A 22458-nucleotide genomic window follows, 5' to 3' on the forward strand; every position below is an offset into this window, starting at 1 on the left:
CCAGCATCATACTATAGGGTTAACGTCTTGATATACCTCAGTATTCTTGATAAAGACAAGGTAATATTAGACCAGGTTAGAGTAAAAAGGGTGTACCACCCCACTGTCCCGAGGCAGTATCTATCACTTCCACACGCCAGACCTGAGTGGCGTCATCGCCGTGGGTCTACCCCCCAAAGGCTGTCGAAGCAGAGGAGGAGGACAGCATGGGGGCCAAACCACCGCAACCCCGGCCCCTCACGGGGCCCGAGATCTGGGCTGTTTTCGGCCAGACTACGTAGGAAACAACAACTACTACTACTACTTCCACACAGCAAAACTCATGTGTCTGAACAATTCTAACCCTCCCTGTCCCCATGTTCTCCCAGTGCACCAGTTTGGGAATGATCTCTTTTAGTAACTGGGCCGCCTCTGGTTCTCCTACTTCACACACAAAATAAGTCTATAGTGAAGGTCAAGCCAGTTGATTTTTAAGGTTTTAGGCCTCCTTCATCCCCTCATACCATTACAGTTCGTGGACACCATATCTCGGCAACCACGCCACCTTTTTCTGTACAGTTGTACAGTCAGAATCAAAAGTTCTGTCATCTCTCCTGCCTCTCCCTCCATGGTGAAAATCAGTATGGTGAATCTGCAGCAGATGAGACTGATGACACTGATCTGTAGCCAGGTAAAATGATCAGTATAGGTTACCATGGACAAAGTTTACTGATTCTCAAAGCCCCTGGACAGATAGCAGAAGAGACAACAGAACTTTTGATTTCGGCTGTACACACTCAGCATATGAATTATAAAGGTAAACTCTATTAAACTTTCATGGATCTGGGGCCCCCTCGCCACTCAAACACATCACAGCTTGTAAATGCCATCTTTTGACTAGCAGATCTCAGTAACCAAGCCACCTTTGGTCATCCTACTTTACATAAAATAGACTCTTTATAAATGTGATGCCAGTAGATTTTCAAAGTTCCAGTGTCCTACCATCCTACTGCACTTCCCTCCATGCAGTACAGACCCTACCTCAGGAACTGCATCATCATTAGCTGTGCAATATTACACTCACACAACAAGAGATCGTAAAGTTCCAGCCTTGATTTTCTAGTTTCTATGCCCTTTCACCCTTTCATTCTCCTCCCCATCACTCCTATTTATTTTCTAGGTTCTATGCCCTTTGACCCCTTCATCCCCCTCCCCTCTCCTCACGTCGTTCTCGGTCTGCCTCTCCTTTCAACAATCCATCTCTTACAGCTTCTCCTGTGTGCTCCCATACTTCGTCTAGTCACCTCATTCTAAGCCTATCACTTATTATTTTCTCTGGTTATCTCACTACCATACACCTCCCTATACTCTTTTTACTCTAACCTGGCCTAAAATTGTCATCTCTCTCACCTTGAATGCTGAGTCATAGCAATAGATCAACACTAGAAATGTTGTAAGTCGCAAAGAAGTGCTGGGAGGAAGGTATTGTCTTTTTCTGCCACTGAACTACGTGAAATAAGATGTAAAAGTATGAAAATCTGAGCCAAGTTAAAGTAAAAACATAGGCAACACTATGCTGTTGCAACCCTCCATCTGACCAAGCACATACCCCCACCTCCCTGCACACCTAACCAAGCGCATAACGGCCCTCACCACCACCCAATCTTTTTCTTTAAATGTAGTTTAAGAGGAACACCTTGAGGACACATAACCTGGGCCTTTCAGATTTTTTGCACAGGTCGCATTGAAATTTCTGGAAAAAAATGGTTTTTTTTATTTTTTCATTATTAAAAAAAAAAAATACTTAAGATGCAGCATTTTACGTATCAAAAGGCACCAGTTCACTATAAGACACATAACTATGCAAAATTTCATGAACTATAGTGAATACTTTCTGAGTTCTGGCCCAGAAACGAAATCTCTTCACCCGGCCAGCCGCCCTGCCACCCTCCCGTCCAACTCTACGGATGGACACCTATTGAACCCAGTGATAACAATACCTTCATCTGACTTTGTCAGATGGAGGATAAAAAAAAAAGTACAGTATTTTCAACTTGCTCTCGCTCCACCTGTCCGTCTTCCAAACTGTACAGGCATCAAACACCTTCTCCCACATATGCTAATCACTCACATTATCCTCGGTCCACCTCTGCCTCTCCCCCCAGTGTGTGATGTCCATGGTGGCATCTCTTTCTGGATTATCAAACGGCACCATCTACGCCTACCCCGCCGTGGCCCTGGCACGATGGGAGGACGCTGGTGTGCCACTGACCACCGTGCAGAAGACGTGGTTCGGTGAGCACTTCATTTAAGTTGTTTATGTTCGCCTCTTGGTTTTTCCCATATTCTCGTCACGTAAGGAAGCTCCCTAACATCTCTTCCTTAGCGATTTATTTTTTAATATGGCTGGTTAATAGCCATTTGTGTGTTATTCATGCTGAGTGTCGCGATATTGGAAGGATTTACATAACGCAGAATAGGACAATAGGTTGTAATAAGCAAAATAAATCGCTTAGGAAAAGGTGTCAGGGAGCTTCTTAATGGATGAGAATAAGGCCTTTGTCGTCCTCTGTCTATCTAGTTCTTTAGAGTTAACTATGTTTCTTTGCTTCTTTCTCTTCATTTGTATATCTGCCAAACAACACAAGTAACACACAAAGGAGCATAACCCCCTTCAGCTTTCTGTTGTGTCATTTTCTTTATTGCATTTATCTAACTCGTCACTCATTCCCGTTCTGTGTACTGTTTTTGCACTTTTTTCTTATCCTGGGAAGTCTGGGTTAGGTTAGGCTTGTTTTCTAAGTATGAGGTTAGGTTAGTTTGTTAGTTAGGTTAATACTGTTACACCGTAAAGTTCTGCTGATACGTCGAGAATGACACGTAGACAGATGAGGTGGTTAATCAGAGGCAGCTGAACACTTCAAGTACAGCTGAGGTACTGTCGCAAAACACTGGCTTATCTCTCGCATGTTAACATTGTCCCTCACTCATTACTCACTCACTGTCTGCTCATTGACTCCTCACTGACTCCTCACTGACTCATTACTATCCCATCCTGCACTGATTACTCTCACTACCAGACTCACTGACTGTTCACTGACGAAAAACTGAATGTCGTGCACTCAACTCACTTCATGTAGTACACTTGGTAAAATGCCGGATACAGGCTCCAGGGGCGATATGACACCCCCAGAAGGAGCCTACAGAGGGGCAGACAGTGCTCGGTCCAGCTCAGAGCGAGAGGGACGTAAGTCCACCTGGGCCACGTGCCCCTATGACCCAGAACTCACCCGCCGCCACCATTGCAGGAAACCGCAACTACCTTGTGGGCGAGCTGACCCTCGACAGGATTGGGGTGGAGCTACTCCTATAGCTCCAGGCAGCACCCCTGCGACAGCCGGTAGCCACGCCCTTTTCAAGATGGCCTGCAGCCGCTCACCCCTTCTTCAGGAGACAGCCAGTAGCCACTCCTGCCTTCGTCAGGAGACGACCGACAGCCACTCTGAAGGTGCCCTTGAGACAGCCAGTAGCCGCTCACCCCTCCTTCAGGAGACAGCCGGTAGCCGCTCCCACCTTCGTCAGGAGACGGCTGGTAGCCGCTCTGAAGGTGCCCCTGAGATGGCCGGTAGCCACTCACCCCTCTCTCAGGAGACAGCCAGTAGCCCCTCCCACCTGTCAGGAGACAGCCAAGGTGCCCCTGAGACGGCCGGTAGCCACTCTGATAGTGCCTCTGAGACGGCTAGTAGCCGCTCACCCCTCCTTCAGGAGACAGCCAGTAGCCTCTCCCCCTCACGGGCCACGGGCAGTAGCCAGGCTTCAGCGATGGCCGGAAGCCGCGCCCCTAAAAGGCCATGGCCAGCAGCCGGGCCCTACAGCAGGAGATGGCCAGAAGCCGCTCCTTCGTCAGGTGCTGCCACACCCCCACAACGTGACAACCTCCAGGAGGAGGGTCCCAGTCCCGAGGACCTGTGGAGAGGCCCTGTGCTATCCCCAGGCTTGTTCTCCACCCAGCCGGCTCCAGAGGGACCCTACCTGACAAACTCTGATGACGGCCGATGTCGCAGCTCACTCCTGACGGCGTCCCAGACAGCAGGAGACCACAGCCACCGGGCCCCTGAGGCTGCCCCCAGGACCCCCGGGTGAGGCCTCTCCCCACCCCGACGCAGACGACCCTCGTCCTCCATCAGGCGCTTAAGCGAGCCTTCAGGAGGCTGTTCAGCCCCAGCCCTAAGGATCGCACACCAACTCCCAGCCCTGACAGTGCAGGGCCCTTCGCCGCCCACAGCCACGGGCGAGAGAGGACGCCCCTGCAAGTGACCCCGTGGCCACCAGATACAGAGGCCACAGGCAGGACTCAGCCCCATCAGGTGTTGGGCTGTGAGTCCTCCCCGCCGCCCGCCCCCCCCACTAACCATGCCACCGCCCCATCGACAGTGAGTGACAGTGACAGTGTAATAGTGACTTGAATATCGGGCAGTGTATTAGCCGAGGGAATCTAAGTCCAAGGCCTAGTAATGTGTGATAGTTACGATTTGGGCAGATAGCGAAATAACAAGAGTAAGAAGAAAGATCTAATAAGAGTGCAGTGATTTCAGTGAACATCAGACTCGGCCTTCATAGTGTAATTCCTCTGCACTGCAAGACCTGTGAATCAGTTGCCCAGCCCAAACACAGTTTATATTTCCCTCCAAGTGACAGTCATCTTTTCCCCTCCCCGAAAGACTGCAAACGCTGTTCGTTGTGCTGTTCACCCGCTATCCTGAACTATTGTCTAAATAGTATCCTACGTGGCACTACTGTCCACGATTTTTTTTTTTTTTTTTTAATAACAGAACGGAGGAAGGAAAAACAAATGGAGAAAAAAAAATAATCCATACACCAGATTACTGGTGTCCTCTGTTCATAAAATATCTGTAACAGTTAGACTTGAAGAGTTGTAGGTTGAAATTTGGAGGAAAACAACTCTGGGGAAGCGAGTTCCAGAGAGATGCAGTTCGGGGAATGAAAGAATTCTGATAGGCAGAAGTTCTGCAATATGGTTGAGTGACATTCCAGTCATGAGCGCTACCAGATGCCCGTGTAGCACGAGGGAAGGCATGGAGAGGTGGCACCATGGACGCAACTTCGTCTGAGCATTTGCCAAAAAAATATCTGTAAAATAATGCAAGGGAGGCAACATTCCTTCTTACTTGCAGGGGAGGTAGTTTATATGTAATGGCAGGGTTGTTAATGATTCTAACAGCTTTATTCTGAATTTTGTCTAGTTGCCTTAATGCAACCTCTCCACAACCATTCCACAAGGGTGAGCAATATTCAAGCTGAGAGCGCACATGACTCTTATAAATTATAGCTAACTGCTCATCGGCGAAGAAGTTACGGACTCTGTACAATAATCCAAGTTTCTTTGAGGCGGTTTTAGCAAGTGATCTGACATGAGAGGTCCAGCTGAGGGCACTGTTAAGTGAGACACCAAGAACTTCAATACTTTTGGAGATGGGAATATTAGTAGCACTGAAGGTAATGTACGAGTCTGGCAATATCTGTCTATTGGTAAACTGTATATATTTAGTTTTACTAGCATTAAAAGAGACAAGGTTGTTTTGTCCCCATTCACTGATTGTAGATAGATCTTCATTTATGGAGATGGCTGTATTGAGTTGAGAGGTAGAGATATTAGACTTTGTAAATGGATGTCTGAGTGTGAATGAACTATGTAGTGTTGAGTCATCTGCATATGAGTGAATGGGATTGTGAGTGACAGATAAGAGATCATTAATATGAACCAGAAATAGGGTTGGCGCCAGAACTGATCCCCGCGGCACGCCGGCGTTAATTGAGTGGAAATTCGAATATACATCATCTACTTTTACTCTTATTTTCCTGTCACTAAGATAAGAAGAAATCAAAGGAACAAAAGACGTTAGTCCATAGCAAGGGAGTTTGGACAGCAGGGAACGGTGCCATACTCTGTCGAAAGCTTTAGAGATATCAAGAGCTACTGCATGAGTTTCTCCAAAAAGATCTATTGATTGATGGATGGTATGAGTTAAGAGATTGAGTATGTCAATGGTGGATCTTTCGTGGCGAAAACCGTATTGTCTATCATTAATTAAGTTGTTGGATTCAAGATGTTTAACAATATGCTTATTAATTAAAGTTTCAAATACCTTACCAAGAGAAGATGTGATAGCTATTGGTCTGTAATTGGAGGGGTCAGACGAACTTCCTTTCTTCGGAACTGGGTGGATATTGGCTTCTTTCCATGAATTTGGGAATAAAGAAGTACGTATGCATAGTCTGAATAATTTAGCTAGGACAGAGGCAAGTTCAGGGGGAACACTTTTTCAAAACAATTGGCGGAATTCCATCTGGACCTGAGCTTTGTTGGTAGGTAAATTGTCTAGGATGGATTTTACAAATCTTGTCTGTATTTTAAGTGGGGCAATTTCGGGAGAATCAAGTTCCAGTACTGAGACATTCTGGCTGGTATCATCTATGGTAGAGTTTCTTGCAAAGGTACTAGCAAAGATATCTGCTTTCCCACGTGGGTCATTTTGTAATATTGCCATCTGAAGATTTTAGTGGGGGAATGGAAGATGACTTGTTAAAGTTATTATTGAAAGAATTAAGAGTTGACCAGAATATTCTATTGTCATTAGGGTTGTTAAGTAGTTTTGATGCTTGCTTTTGAAGAAAGTTTGATTTAGATAGATTTAATACAGCTTTTGCATGATTTCTAGCAATTTTAAATTGGGAGAGTGATTCAGGTGTTTTTGATTTTAAGTAAGAGTTATATGCTAATGACTTTTGGGCTGTTGCTCTGGCACAATTGCCATCAAACCATTTTGGAGAGTTTGATCTTTTAGTGAATTGTTGACTTGGTATGAATAAATCCATACCAGCTAGTATTAAGTCACAAATGTGGGACTGGGTAGAATTGGGATCACTAGAGAAGAAAGACTGCCATGGAACATCAGCAAGATAATTTCTAAATCCATCCCAGTCTGCCCTGTCAAAGTGCCATCGGGTCACCCTGACAGGTTCGGAATGGGAGGTGTAGGAGGGTTAACTAATGAGGCTTTGATGAGATTGTGGTCAGAGGATCCAAGTGGTGACAGTACCTCTATCCTGTATTGATCTGGATTATTTGTCAAGAATAAATCCAAGAGATGGGCATTATGGTCAGGGTTATCAGGTATTCTGGTTGGTTGCTTTACCAACTGGGTGAGATTAAACGATTCCGCAAATAGCTCGCATTCTAGACCAGCGTCGTCAGTCCGGGCAGAATGCAATAGCCATTCAACATTGTGTATGTTAAAATCACCCAAAATGGTAATTTCATTGCCAAGGGCAAGGTCAAGGTTACTCAACTGAGTGGATATGGAATCAAATACACTGGGTTCCGAAGAAGCATTGGGGGAACGATAAACTACACAGATATATTTGGTAATGTTTTGGCAATTTAATTTATATAATGAGTAATCAAAACTGGATGAAGTGAAGTTTAAAATAGTATCAACTGCATATTGGGATTTGATATAACAACAGGTGCCGCCCTTGTTTCGAAAGTTTGTAAGGAGATGGTAACCGGGAAAACAAAATGGAGATATATCGGTAGAGGGTGAGATTTGTGGTTCTGTGAGGAAAAGGGCCAAAGGGGATATGGACTGAAGGAAAAAATGAACTGAGTTTAAATTCGTGGTAAGGCCGCGGATGTTGGTAAAGAATAAGGCCACACCGTCACCTCTTCGCCGACGAGTTTTTCCGGAAATAGCAACAGTCGCTGCTGGCACAGTCGCTTGATAGCGACCGGGAGGACCCTGTGCCTCCAGCCCTACCCTGCCGGTGGTGGCAATCCGAGATACCACCTCATTTGATTGTGAGATTGCAGCGGCCATTACTAAAGATGTGAATAGAAGGTGTGATATGTTATGCGCATGTAGTGTGGTGTAGACAGTTGAAGGTAGAGGTATCATGAGAGCATGCTGGCCTACTCTCTGTGTAAATGAATTCACTGAAAATGTTCAGAAAAGGGAGATGGTCAGGATCAAGTCCTGAGGGCTGGTGAAACGGGAGCTCCAGCTCTCCCTATCACCAGCTTGCCATCAACCTCGGGAGTACTGCCCTGTTCGACTGGTGCTACAGTCTACTCCTCACATACTTGCATATGACATAATTACCCAGATTCCTGTTGTTGTGACATTTACCTGTTCCACATATAGAATTAGTCAATACACGTGTAAGGTTGTTGCCTTGAGTTTTTGTGTCCTGCCTCACTCGTATTTGTCTAAGCTCCGGTCTAGAAAGAGAACCCAGCTGTACACTAGGCGTTCAAGGAACGGGAAGCTGACCCTAAAACACCTAGTATAACACTACTCTAGGTTTCAGAGGCCATGACCCACTGTTCTTCGGGAATAACTTATCAACAAACAGTTGGATCAGTATGAATTTCTGGCAGAGCTTGTTGCACACCATGCCCTAATTTTCGGTGATATAGTGCATTACCAAATGTGGAGAAATAAGGCACTTGTCCCTGACAAGTGATGCTACAGTCCCTCCTTCATGACGAGGAAACGGACAAGGGTTCCGTGATGTTGGTCAGTAGGCTCCACCCACCCCTCCAGCTCCCTCTCCTGCCCCCCACCCCTACCCCCCATTTCTCTCTCTCTCTCTCTCTCTCTCTCTCTCTCTCTCTCTCAATAGCACTTGCCTTATACATATTGTTATGCCGAGTGTTTTTAGGTCGACTCCTCGCCCTAAAAACACTAGCAACTGAGCGGGGTCCTCTTTCCAGACTGGAAATAAAGCACCAACAAAGGAACAGGACATAAAAACTAGGCAGTATACCTTAACACATCTATTGCCTTAATTCTAAAACCGTTACAATATGATACAGAGTGATATTTAGGATATAGGATACAGGGACAGAGTTAGGTTGGGATGACACGAGATACAACTGTACTCAACACACGATATGATCACATATAACAATGGCTTTGGTTCTATAAGTGTGGATGATCGTCTTTCATTAAAACCCAAAATATCTATATTCACAGTAGCAAGAGGAATACACAAGATTAAGAGTCTGGGGGAGGAATATTACTATAAGAAAGGAAGGGTGTGGATCATGACACTCGACTCAGTTAACTAGCCGTGGCGACACTCTTCTCAGGGTTTGGTTCTCCTGCGCACCTGTCATTCACACTTACGGGAAGTTCCTTTATTCTGGAGGGCGATAGTACTTTACTTATTATTATTGAATTACTTTCCTTTAAGGGACAAGTGAGTTTGTTGGGTTAAATAACATTAGCTGCTGGTTTCCTATGGATCACACTATGTCACTCTGTCACTGTTCACTGTTCCTCTTTCTCGGGTTTACTTAGATCTAAGGGGCGTCACTGATTTACCCATGTTTCCTGGGTTAATTCACTCTGTCACTGTTCGAGGGGGAGGACCTCAGGGGGGACTCTGCCTGTGGCGGGCAACACACTACCCGCAGGGGAGTCACTGTCCGGGTCCGGTTCATCGGTGAGTTGCAGGGAGGCCCTCCTGTCTGGGGGCCTCGACCTGAAGGTAGACCCTTACCTCAGGATCTCGTCGGTGGGGTGCAGGGAGGCCCGCCTGTCTGGGGGCCTCGACCTGAGAGGTGGCCCTCAGGGCTGGGGCCAAACAGTTGGAGGAGGCGGGTCTGGCGTCGGTGGCTCCGCGGGGTGAGGGGGTCAGTGTTACCCTCACCTGTAGGCTGCTGGGCTTACCTGGGGGTCCTGGGGCTGCGGTGGTCTGCCAGGGGACTCGCCGTCAGGGTTGGGCTGCGGCCTCTTCTCCTGCTGGTGCCTGGAGAAGACAAGAATCTCCCAGGAGTGGGAGGCAGGTCCGGTCTCAGACTTTGCCTCCACTCTGGTGACACCTTCGGGGCAACTCTCCCGGGTGGTGTCAAGCTATTCCCACAGGGGAACGCGGAAGGTGGAGTGCACACGGAGACCATGTCCTCTCCTACATACAGGGAGAGCAGCACAGAGGCGACTCTCTCTCCTGTCTTTGTCACAGCCGTAGCTCCAGGTTGCTTTACCCTGGGACCCACTTTTTGCTTTCTACTAGGGCCTCTTGCCCTTGGAGTGGCAGAGGGTACTGACCCCTCGTGGCACACTATAGGGCCTCCTGCCCTGGACGTGGCAGAGGGTATTGCTCCCTCGTGGATCACTGTGTATGTGGCAGAGGGTATTACTCCCTCATGGCTCACTGTAGGGCCTCTTACCCTGGACGTGGCAGAGGTAGGGACACCTCGTGGCTCACTGAAGGTCCTCCTGCCCTTGAGGGGTGTAACTATGGCCATCGCCAAAATGTTACTAGGGACTGATTCTTGCTCAGTCCCACCCCACTGCTGTCGATGGTTGGCCCGCCTGTGAGGTTGTCTCCGATCCTGGTTCACCTGGTGTCGGGGCAGTTGCGGGGAAAAGGGGCACAGGTCAGTGGTGGGTGGGTGACCCTCTTGCCCTGGGTCATTAGCCCCCCCGTTGTATCTTCCTGGGGTGGTGGGGTGGTGGTGGCCCAGTGGTGGAGTGGTGGGTGGCGGGGTGGGTGGTCCAGCGGCGGGCATTTTACGTATATTAATGAGGCATGCATTATGCGTTATTATATTTGTAAATCTTTATTTAAGAGAGACAGATGACCTGACTTAAAGGCAAGAGCAGGGTAGGGTGGTGGGTGATAACGACCATGATTGATGGGAGTGCAGTGGTGTGAAGCTCTTCAGGTGGTGTGTGTATGTGTTCTTACCTAATTGTTCTTACCTAATTGTATCTTTACAGGAATGAGTCAAGCTCGTACTGTCCCGTGTCTTAAACCATATTTATCGTACATATCCTTAAATTTGTGAATTGTTTTGGCACACACTATTTCATTCGGTAGTGCATTCCATTGATCAATTGCTCTGTTTGGGAAACTGAATTTCCTTACGTCTTTATCACCTCTCTTCTTATGCAGTTTTTTGCAGTGTCCTCTTGCTGATGCTTCTCCATATGTTAAGTAATCATTTATGTCTATTTTCTCCTTTCCTGATATTCACTTATATAGCATTATCATGTCACCTCTTTTCCTTCTCTCCTGTCGTGTTGGTAGTTCCAGTTTATTTAGTCTTTCTTCGTAGCTTAGGTCCCTTAAGCTTGGTATCCATCTTGTAGCGGCCCTTTGAACTTTTTCAATTTTGTCTGTATGCTTTTTGAGATGAGGACTCCAGACTACCGATGCATATTCCAGGGTTGGTCTAATGAATGATGTTATTATCCTTCTCAGCATGTCTTCATTTATGTATGTGAATGCTATTCTCATATTTGCAAGCAGTGTATGTAGGTGAGGTGGAGGGAGGGAGAGGGAGGGGTAGACCGAGGATGAGGTGGAGGGATGGAGTTGAGAGGTATATGAGGGAGGGGGGGGTGAGTTGGGGGGAGGGGAGTCAAATGGTGGGTGACAGAGTGACTTGGAGGCGTTTTGTCTGCGGCCACCCTTTGCGGGATTAGGGCGTCGGGCTATAGATAGATAGATAGATAGTATACATGTTCCGTACCTTCTCGCTGATGTGGTCAGCCGGAGATAGTCTGTTATTGATAATCACACCTAGGTCTTTCTCTCTTTCTGATGTGTATAGGGTTTTATTTCCTAACTTATAATCCCAATCAGGTCTTTTTCCACTTTTACCAAACTTGATCACATGACACTTGTCCACATTGAATTCCATTTGCCATGTACTACTCCATTCATGAAGTTTATTTAATTCTTCTTGTAGCTCTTTACAAGAGTCTGTGTTAGTAATTCTCCTTTGTATTTTTGCATCATCTGCAAACATATTCAGATAGCTCTCATTTCCAGTGTTACTGTGTATATCATTTATATACACTAAAAACATGATTGGTGCCAGCACCTAACCCTGTGGTACTCCACCAGTCACTTCTTTCCATGATGAGTAGTTTCCTCTTAGTACTGTCCTCATTTCTCTTTTTATGAGCAAGTCTTGCATCCAACAAAACAGTTTGCCTCGAATTCCTCCTTGATGGTACAGTTTCCATAAAAGTCTTTGGTGTGGTACTGTGTCAAAAGCTTTCTTGAAATCTAAATAGATACTGTCCACCCATCCTTCCCTTTCCTGTATTGTGTTTGTTACTCTGTCATAGTAGCTCAACAGATTAGTAACACATGATTTTCCATTTCTGAAACCAAACTGTCTTTCTGTTATCATAATGTGTTCTTCTAGATGATTTACCCAAGCTTTTCTTACAAGTTTTTCTAATACCTTGCTTACAACACTGGTCAGTGATACTGGTCGGTAGTTGAGAGGATTTTGTCTATTTCCTTTCTTGAATAAGGGGACAATATTTGCTTTTTCCCAAATATCAGGTAGTTTACCTTGACTCAAGGATTTCTTGAAAATTAAAAATAACGGTTTACTTAACTCCTTTGCACATTCTCGTAGTACCCAACATGAAATTTCATCAGGACCACTTGCTTTTCCTCTGTCTAATCTACTTAACTCCTCCTGTATTACTTTTTCTGCTATTTGTATATCTGGTAGTATGTGTGGACATGCGTGTTCCACATAGTCCCTCTCAAAATTTTTTTCTTCTGTAAAAACTAACTGGAAATTCTTATTTAGTGCTTCACAAATATCTTTCTCGCGTGTATAAGTGATTCCCTCGTCCGTAATGGATTGTATTATATCTTTTACTTTAGTTTTGCTTCTGATATAGCTGTAAAACAGCTTTGGTTGATCACTACTTTTATTTATTATATCCTCCTCAAACTGTTTTTGGGCTTCCCTCCTTATTCTTGTATAGTCATTTTTTGCCTGTTTGTAATTATTATACGCCCTTTCACTATTGTGTCTTCTGTATCTATTCCACAACAAATCTCTTCTTTCTTTTGATTTTTTCCATTCTGTATTGAACCATTTCTGTAGTTTCTTATCTGTTTCTTTGTGCTGTGGGATGTACTTCTGGACTCCTGTTTCATAAAATTCACAAAAATTTTTATATACAGCATTTAAATCTTGTCCTCTAAGCTCATTTTCCCAATCAACTTCTAAGAAATACTTCTTTAGGTCTTGATAATTTCCCTTTTTATAGTGTAGGCTCTTTTTGTAACTGTCATTGCTGTTTACTATGTCATATGCTATCCTGAAGTTATAATTTAGTACTGCATGATCGCTTTTGCCGAGTGGAGGGTGATATATTAAACTGTCAATATCATTTTCTTGCCTAGTAAATATTAGATCTAGCACTGAAGGTACATCAAGTCCTCTTTTTCTGGTGGTTTCCCTCACATGTTGTGTTAAGAAAAACTCTTGTACGAGATCCAGGAGCTTTTGGTCCCAACAGCTTTCTTGGCTATTTATATCTAGAGTATTCCAATTTATATTTGTATTGAAGTCCCCAGTTAGTATAATTCTTTCCGATTTTTCTTCCATTTTTTGTAGTAATGATCTTATACTCTGAATTGTACTCTCTGCCAGGTCCTCATATTCGTCTCTTTCCCATGTGTTTGATCTGGGTGGCATGTACAAATTGGCTACAATTACTTTACCTTCAGATGTGTCGATCTCTGCTGCAATCAGTTCTACTTGTGATGGTATATCTAGTTTTATTTCCTTGACTTTTAGATTTTTCTTAGTTAATATTATAATTCCTCCTCCTTTTTTATAAATTTCTGTCTCTTCTCCATATATTGTATTCCTCTAAGTTTAGTATGTCATTGGATATCCTTGGTGTTAATTTTGTTTCAGTTAGGCATATTATTTGTGGTTCCTTTTCTCTGACATAATCATTCATCTCTAGTAATTTAGATACCATTCCATCCACATTTGAGTACATCAACTTTATCATCTTGTTTATATATTTGTCATGACATGGTTCTACTACCTTCCTCCTTTTTCTTCCATCCTGTTTGTGTACCACTTTCGTACCTGCAATCCTATTACTTTGTAAAAAAAAAATTTTCTTCTCCTCTTCTGATCTTCCCTCATTTTTTGTTTTTGCTTCCACCCTTTTCTCTTTCGGTAATTCCAGTTCCTCTTGTGTTAGGCATCTTTTTATCCATACATTTTTGAACTCCTCTTTTTCTATAAGATTCTTTGCATTTTTTAGTATCTCTTCCACAGTGTTTACACTCTGGAAAGTCACTTTTAGAGGTCTTGTCTTGCTTTTCTCGTATTTCCCTAACCTTTTGTGTTCCTCTATGTCTTTACTACAGATTTCCTCTGATACTTCTTTCAGTAAGCTCATTACATTTGCCATCTTCTTTTTGTCTCTTGTGATCTTGTTTTTTACTTCTTCCTCTTCTATACCAGTGATTACTATAGACTTGTTTATCTCTACTGAATCTCTGACTAACTTTGGGTTGTTTTGGATTATTCTTTTCACTTCCTTTTTAATGCTTTTTTCCTCCACCCTTGTTTCTAAGTCTTTCTTTACTTTCACCATTTCAGCATACGTGGTTTCTACATCATTTTTGTAGCTTTGCACAGCTTCATTCACCTGTGTTATCTTCTCCTCAATATCACTGCTCTGGTCCATAAGACTGCTTGCTTGCCTAATTGTTTCTGTGTCATTTTTGAACTCTTCCATAACACTCTCGTGATTGACTACTGTACTTGCCATTTCACTCACTTTCTTCCTAAGCGTACTCAATTCCACTGTTAGTTCACTGATGGTTGTGTCTTTCTTATTGGCCTCCCTTCCTAGTTTTTCTATCTCTTCCTTTTGCAAGTGCATCTGCTTCTTTATTTCATCAATTTCATTTTTGAAAGCCATTTCTAGTTTGTGTACACGTTCAACCAGTCTATTGTGAGTCTCCACTTCGACCAGTTCTTGGTAGAAATCATCATTTTGCTTTTTACTTTTATCCCTTTTCTTTTCCAAATTTGTTTTACTGAAGTATGTATCCATTCTGCAATACTAAAAGAACAGAGTATGTACTTACAGAGTATGTACACTTTCCCCGTGTTGCTGTAGTCTAAACAAACCCAGCTGACTCAACGCATTTTTTTTTTCCTCGTGGTTCTGTTTTTTTTTTCTGTTTGAACAAGTCTTGTTTAAACTTATTATTTTTTTTTCTTTTAATAATTAAAAATCATTTAGTCTAACCTGGTACAGAGCTTGACTCATTCAAAGATACTAATTTAGGTAATACCACTGGCCGTGTTGGTCCGGTACGGAGCCCCGATGTCGCACGTCTGCCTCCTTTGACTGCCTCTGTGTGTGTGTGTGTGTGTGTGTGTGTGTGTTTCCCTTGTGAAGAGGGCTTACGGCAGTACACCTCACCACAGGTTCGAACCAACCAAAGTGAGGCCTATAGCAGCGAATCTGTAATATATAATGCAAACGCATGTCTGGTAACTGTGTGTGAGAAAGAGGGGTGATGTGAGAGCGGGACTGGTTGGGTAGGGGGGATGGGAAGGGGGGGGTGCCGGGTTATGGGGCCATACACTGTATGCCTTGGGATGATTAGAATAATCTGTATGTTTGCAGTATGACTACTACTCGGACGCATGATGATTGGCTATTGATGTAGTATTTTGTTCGCATCATTTTATCCTCCCAACATGTTTCCTCTTCCTCCCATCGTCTACAATGACGTGTTAATAGAACCTGCCCACAACCACACCTCCGCATTCCTATGAACATTGTATAAATGTCCCATTGTCACCCAGCCTCCATTTTTTTTTTTTTAATTGTTTTATTTTCGTCAACATCTCCCTCAAAGTACTTAACCTGCACGACCCTTCCTCCCCGGCCACATTTCCACCCTTTTCCGCTTCCCGACCCAGACCCAACCTGTCCCATTCCACCTGACTACAAACACAGACTGACGAGACAAGAACCATCCTGCAATAGATGCTGTATTGGAACAAAAAAATCCACTACAAAATCACACACCACCTGAAGAGCTTCACACCACTGCACTCCCATCAATCATGGTCGTTATCACCCACCACCCTACCCTGCTCTTGCCTTTACGTCAGGTCATCTGTCTCTCTCAAATAAAGATTTACAAATATAATAACGCATAATGCATGCCTCATTAATATATGTATAAGGTAAATGCTATTGGCCGCAGTGTCGATTTGAGAGAGAGAGAGAGAGAGAGAGAGAGAAATGGGGGGTAGGGGTGGGGGGTAGGGGTGGGGGGCAGGAGAGAGAGCTGGAGGGGTGGGTGGAGCCTACTGACCAACGTCACGGAACCCTTGTCCGTTTCCTCGTCATGAAGGTGGGACTGTAGCATCACTTGTCAGGGACAAGTGCCTTATTTCTCCATATTTGGTAATGCACTATATCACCGAAAATTAGGGCATGGTGTGCAACAAGCTCTGCCAGAAATTCATTCCGATCCAACTGTTTGTTGATAAGTTATTCCCGAAGAACAGTGGGTCACAGCCTCTGAAACCCATAGTAGGCATACTCAACTCTCTGGCACACACTGTCAGACTCCCAGTTCCTCACTAAGGCTGAACTGTCTCGGACACGGGACTTCACTCTAAATACTCTCTCACCTCCCTTGAGTCCACCTACAAGTACAGCCCAGAACATTCCAGGACCTAGGAGAGAACTCACACTGTCTCACACAATAAGTAACGTAAATTAACAATGCACAGTAACAATTATGACAAGAACTAATTCCTTTGGTAAGAGAGAAAGTAAACAAAAGACATGCCAAAATCTCCAGACTGTTCCTCACATCTCCAGATATAAACATTAACCCAATCCTACACCACGGCACTTAATTTTTTAAAGTTCCTCGCATATCCAGATATAAAACCACCTTAATCCTGCTAACACAGCAATATGTTAGGTTGGTTTTCTCTGTAGGATATCAGGTTGGGTTAGTTTCTTAGTTAGTTGTGTTAGGATATGTTAGTTTGGGTTAGGGTAGAAAAGAGTAACAAAAATGGAAGGGTGAGCATCCTGGGAAAATCAGACTTAGAACGTAATGGAAAAAATGGTATACAGAGGAAAAATCAGCCACCCGTCCTGTCGAATACTCACTCCAAGCTTTCGTAAAATGGTCTGGAAAGTGGCATAAATAACACGAATATCAAGTTATTGGATTGAAGAGGTTATCACTCTAGGGCTTGTATTCTTGTCGGTTGGGGTAGCTCCCGAACACCTTTTCCTAAGCGATTTTTTTGGTTTATTACACCTTACTCTCCCCTTCTTTGTTACGTAAATCCTTCCAATATCGCTATAATCTGCAGAAATATCTGACAGAAGGATATGAACAAGCCACATCCCAAAATAAATCTCTAAGGAGGAGGTGCTAGGAGATCTCTAACCCGACATGAGCACGAGCCTTGTACCTAACCTGTCTCGTGTAGCCCCCGTGCCCACCGTGCTCCGTGCCCTTAGCGTCCGTGCCCATGGTGGTGGCGGTGGTGTGGTGCGTGGTGGCGGGCGTGCTGGTGGAGAGGATGGGCGTGCGGCGGGTCCTCCTCCTGGGGTCCACTGTCCTCGCCCTTACCTGGCTCGTCCTCGCCCTCTCCGCCTCCTTCTGGGTCCTCATCCTCGCCAGGGTCGTCCAAGGGGCTGTGGGTGAGTCCTGAGTTCGTCCTAAGTTCGTATCCTGTGTGATTAAGGGAGCCGCATAACACCTCTTTCTCAGCTGTTTATTTTGGGATACGCCTTGCTAATATCGCTTTGTACGCCACATATGTAGAGTTTGGTGATATTAGTATGATTAAAGTAACACAGAAGAGGACAGTAAGGGGTAATAGGCAAAACAAGTCGCTCAGGAAGAGGTGTAAGGGAGCTTCCTTAACCACCCAGAGTACGGGTCTAGTCTAACCCCTGTGTGATTCTTATTGTATTATTTTATTATTTTATTACTATTTCATACTTATTTTACCTTATTTTACCTTATTTTATATTTATATTATTTGTTTATTTTATTCTTATTACCTCCGCCAAGGAGGTTATGTTTTCACCCCTGCCCGTTTGTTTGTTGGTTGGTTGGTTGGTTTGTGAGCAAATTATACAAAAACTACTGGACGGATTTCCACGAAACTTGGTAGCAGAATTGGCCTTGGCCCAGAATAGACTCCATTAAATTTTGGTGCGGATCCGGATAATGGTGCGGATCCAGGATTTTTTTTTCAGTCTTTAACATTGCCAGATAGGGCGTTGGCGGAGTCTTATTTTATCCTATTTTATTTTATTCTTAGTTTATCCTTATTTTATTTTTTCTTTATTCTTATTTTAAACTTTTTTATTATTTTATTCTTATTCTTATTTTCTTTATTCTATTCATGTATCATTCCTGTTTATTTTAGTCCTATTTTATTCTTATTTTATACTTTTATCATTCTATTATATTATTCTTATTTCATTCTTTTATTCTCATTTTATTCTAATTTTATTCTTTTATTCTTATTATTATTTTTTTTTTACTCCTGACGCCGACTGTCACTTTTTTTTTTTTTTTATCTCATGGGAACCTCAAGGCTTGGGGACGTGGAGACTTACAGACAGTGAGTTGAGGAGCGTGGGGGATGAGATTTTTTTTTTTTTTTTTTGATGAGAGGAAGAAGGAATCAAAGGCCATGAGCCCGCAATAACAGTTCCCTCCAAGAGAAAAACAAAATACAATAGAGAGCCAAATTCAAGATCCGATCATTTCGAGATGCCTGGACACACTGCGTTTGAAAGACTGGAGATCATAGGCAGCAGGAAATACAGACAGAGGGAGACAGTTCCAGAGTTGAGATGGTGTACACTCCTTATTTTCGATAGACCAATGATTACTTATAATATAAAAAAAATAGCGTAATGTACTTAAACATATGCAATAGACATCACTGATATAAATAGTATCATAAAAATATTTCACTAAAAGGAGGAATTGGGTAATAAATTTTGAGGGATTTGGTAATAAAAGACATGAATTCAAACTTATGGCAATTTTGGACAGGCACCCCCCCCTCCCCCCTCTTTTCAAAGTGCTGGATCCGCCACTTCTCTGGCTGTGAAATGTTAATGAAGCCTGTATTTAACTCGGCCAATTAAAATAAAAAAAAATAAAAAAAATAAAGAGGTTATTATACCAAAAGAAGTCCTGCTGGTTGAAGGGATGCGTGTGTGGAGAATCACGTCCCTGTGTTTTGCTGTGTTTGTCCTTCGTGCTCTTTGTTTGTCCTTTGTGCCCTGTTGTGCTTGTCCTTTGTGCTCAGTTTCTTGTCCTTTGTGTACAGTTTCTTGTCCTTTGTGCTCAGTTTCTTGTCCTTTGTGTACAGTTTCTTGTCCTTTGTGTACAGTTTCTTGTCCTTTGTGCTCAGTTTCTTGTCCTTTGTGTACAGTTTCTTGTCCTTTGTGCTCAGTTTCTTGTCCTTTGTGCTCAGTTTCTTGTCCTTTGTGTACAGTTTCTTGTCCTTTGTGCTCAGTTTCTTGTCCTTTGTGTACAGTTTCTTGTCCTTTGTGTACAGTTTCTTGTCCTTTGTGTACAGTTTCTTGTTCTTTGTGTACAGTTTCTTGTCCTTTGTGCTCTGTTTCTTGTCCTTTGTGCTCAGCTTCTTGTCCTATGTGCTGTTTCCTGTCCTATGTGCTCTGTTTCTGTCCTTTATGCTCTGTTTCTTGTCCTTTGTACTCTGTTTCTTGTCCTTTGTACTCTGTTTCTTGTCCTTTGTACTCTGTTTCTTGTCCTTTGTGTTCTGTTTCTTGTCCTTTGTGCTCCGTGTCTTGTCCTTTGTGCTGTTTCTTGTCCTATGTGCTGTTTCCTGTCCTTTGTGCTCTGTTTCTGTCCTTTATGCTCTGTTTCTTGTCCTTTGTACTCTGTTTCTTGTCCTTTGTACTCTGTTTCTTGTCCTTTGTGTACAGTTTTTTGTCCTTTGTGCTCTGTTTCTTGTCCTTTGTGCCCTGTGCTTGTCCTTTGTGCTGTTTCTTGTCCTTTGTGCTCTATTTCTTGTCCTTTGTGCTGTTTCTTGTCCTTTGTGCTCTGTTTCTTGTCCTTTGTGTTCTGTTTCTTGTCCTTTGTGCTGTTTCTTGTCCTTTGTGCTGTTTCTTGTCCTTTGTGCTGTTTCTTGTCCTTTGTGCTCTGTTTCTTGTCCTTTGTGTTCTGTTTCTTGTCCTTTGTGTTCTGTTTCTTGTCCTTTGTGCTGTTTCTTGTCCTTTGTGCTCTGTTTCTTGTCCTTTGTGCTGTTTCTTGTCCTTTGTGTACAGTTTCTTGTCCTTTATGTACAGTTTCTTGTCCTTTGTGCCCTGTGCTTGTCCTTTGTGCTCTGTTTCTTGTCCTTTGTGCTCAGTTTCTTGTCCTTTGTGTACAGTTTCTTGTCCTTTGTGCTGTGTCTTGTCCTTTGTGCTCTGTGTCTTGTCCTTTGTGCTCTGTGTCTTGTCCTTTGTGCTCTGTGCTTGTCCTTTGTGCTCTGTTATGTAGTAAGGAAATTTGTTGATCATTGGACTGAAGAGTGTGTTGATGGTACGGGTATATGGATAAATGGAAGTAGAGGTCGTGGTGAGAAGAGTATAATATGAGTGAGTTTGGAGATGGGAGGAGGTATGGTAGGCAAAGAGGATGGTATTTTAGTGTGTAAGAAGGAAAGGTATGGAAGCAGATGAGGCTAAGAAGCTGACAGAGGATCTCACCTAACTTTAATGTCCATATCACAGCCATAACTTCCATCTGTGTTTCTCCTGCAGCGTCCGTCTTCATTGTGGTAATGACGGTGTACCCAGTGGAGGTTAGTGTGGTGCGGTGGCGAGGCATCATGGTGTGTGTGTCCGAGCTCATGGTCATGCTGGGGGCCTTCTGCACATACCTAGTGGGTCTCGTCACGCAGGCCTCGTCTCTCGCTTATGTCCTCGCTGGGGCCCTCATCCCGCAGCTCCTGTGTGCCTATTTCTTACGCGAGTCCCCACTGTGGCTGGCTAGGAGAAATAGGATGGATAAGGCAGCAGCATCCCTAGCCTGGCTCAGAGGTGGCTGGAACGTGGAAGTGGATGTAGAACTTGAACATATTAAGGCCAGTGTGTATATTGAATGCCAGGAGGAACCCAACGCATTAAAGCAACTCGTACTTTTGAAGAAGATGGTGTATCTGAAGCCACTGGTATTGTGTGTGCTGGTGCTGCTTTTCAAGGAATTAACCGGTCAATACGCATCACTAACATACACCGTCACCATTTTCAGGCTCGCAGGCTCTACATTAGACCCATACCTGTGTGCTGTGGTCATGGGTGCAGCCAGATTCCTCCCATGCTTCCTCTCTTGGGCGCTGATAGAGAGGCTGCGCAGGCGTCTACTACTGTCCTCCTGTTTGTTCATCTGCTCTCTTTCCTTCGCCACACTAGGGGGAGTCCTGTGGTACTGGGGAGGGGTGGAAGGAGGGCTACAAGAGTCCCTTGGCTGGATACCACTAGCTTGCATCTGCGTCTTCACCCTAGCGTATGGCAGTGGTGTGGGGTCGATCTCGTGGACACTGGTGGCTGAACTGCTCCCGTCACAAGTCAGAAACGTCGGGGCGGGAATGCTAGCCATGTGCTTCAGCCTCTTTTTATTCCTTATCAGCTTCACCTTCCCATACAGCGTGGAGTCTGTGGGTGCAGGTGGGGTGTTCCTTATATACTCCCTCTGCTCTCTGGTCGGGATAGTCTTCGTGCTATCCTGCCTACCGGAGACGAAGGGGATGTCTTTCATGGAGATACAGACAGCCATCAACCCCAACCACAGGATACTCGCCACAGCCACAACACAGCAACGGGAAAGCAGTGTGGTCTGAGGCTTCTTGCTCTACCTTGCTCTAATTTGCTCTAACCTCATCCTTGTCTCCATATCATTTTTCCACATATTATCGTCTATTTTTTTGTGTAATTAGTAGCGTAGGAGGTATCGTAACACCTGTTTCTTAGGGATTTATTATGCTTATTACTCCCTGTTGTAAAGCGTGGCCCATAACTAGCTCTGCACTAAAATCTCCCCTGATGGGATCTTACTTGTTGTGGGGACGGGCACAGTCTGCTGGTTTAGGCGTGAGTTTGGCAGAGGCAGTGGGAAATGGATAAATAATGCAGGAAAGGTATGGATAACGCTGAATGAACCATCCCTACAACACACACGAAATTTCCCAACGATGTGAAAGAGGAGCACTGTGTATGAACCACCCTATATTTCCCTAGTGTTTACAGCAATATAACAGCAAACACCAAGAAGTGGTGCCAAGGCACAGTAAATCCGTCCCCGGCAGTCATTTTAGTGTTGGCGTATAAACAAAACAAGATATTTAGTCAAAGATGTCACATATCAGATTTGGAGAAAATCGGGTGAAAATTGACGATTTTATGCCCATTTGAAATTTTAGGCCCGACCCACCTGCCATTGTCCCTCCTACTGCTAACTGGGGGGTGACCCCCTTGATGTAATGAGGCATGTTGTAGGATGCAGATTTGAAAGATGCGCTCTTAGGTTTTGGTATCATGTAAATATGGCGAATTTGAAAGGAGTTATGCAAAA

At 44.1% G+C, this 22458-nt stretch overlaps 1 protein-coding gene across 1 annotated transcript in view; it reads left to right on the plus strand.

Annotated features, from left to right (window-relative positions):
- LOC145395861 (facilitated trehalose transporter Tret1-2 homolog) overlaps positions 1-21727 on the plus strand; it is a 61753-nt gene extending 40026 nt beyond the window's left edge. Inside the window, exons 4-6 of the mRNA XM_080269387.1 lie at positions 2145-2274; positions 17370-17552; positions 20649-21727. Of these exons, the coding sequence (XP_080125513.1) occupies positions 2145-2274; positions 17370-17552; positions 20649-21727 (1392 nt within the window). The remainder of the gene's footprint in view (positions 1-2144; positions 2275-17369; positions 17553-20648) is intronic.
- The last annotated feature ends 731 nt before the right edge of the window (positions 21728-22458 follow it).

The sequence above is a fragment of the Coenobita brevimanus genome, chromosome 33 (assembly GCF_032717465.1).
Source record: "Coenobita brevimanus isolate Jiangsu-jjx chromosome 33, ASM3271746v2, whole genome shotgun sequence".
In the NCBI taxonomy this organism is placed as follows: Eukaryota; Metazoa; Arthropoda; class Malacostraca; order Decapoda; family Coenobitidae; genus Coenobita; species Coenobita brevimanus.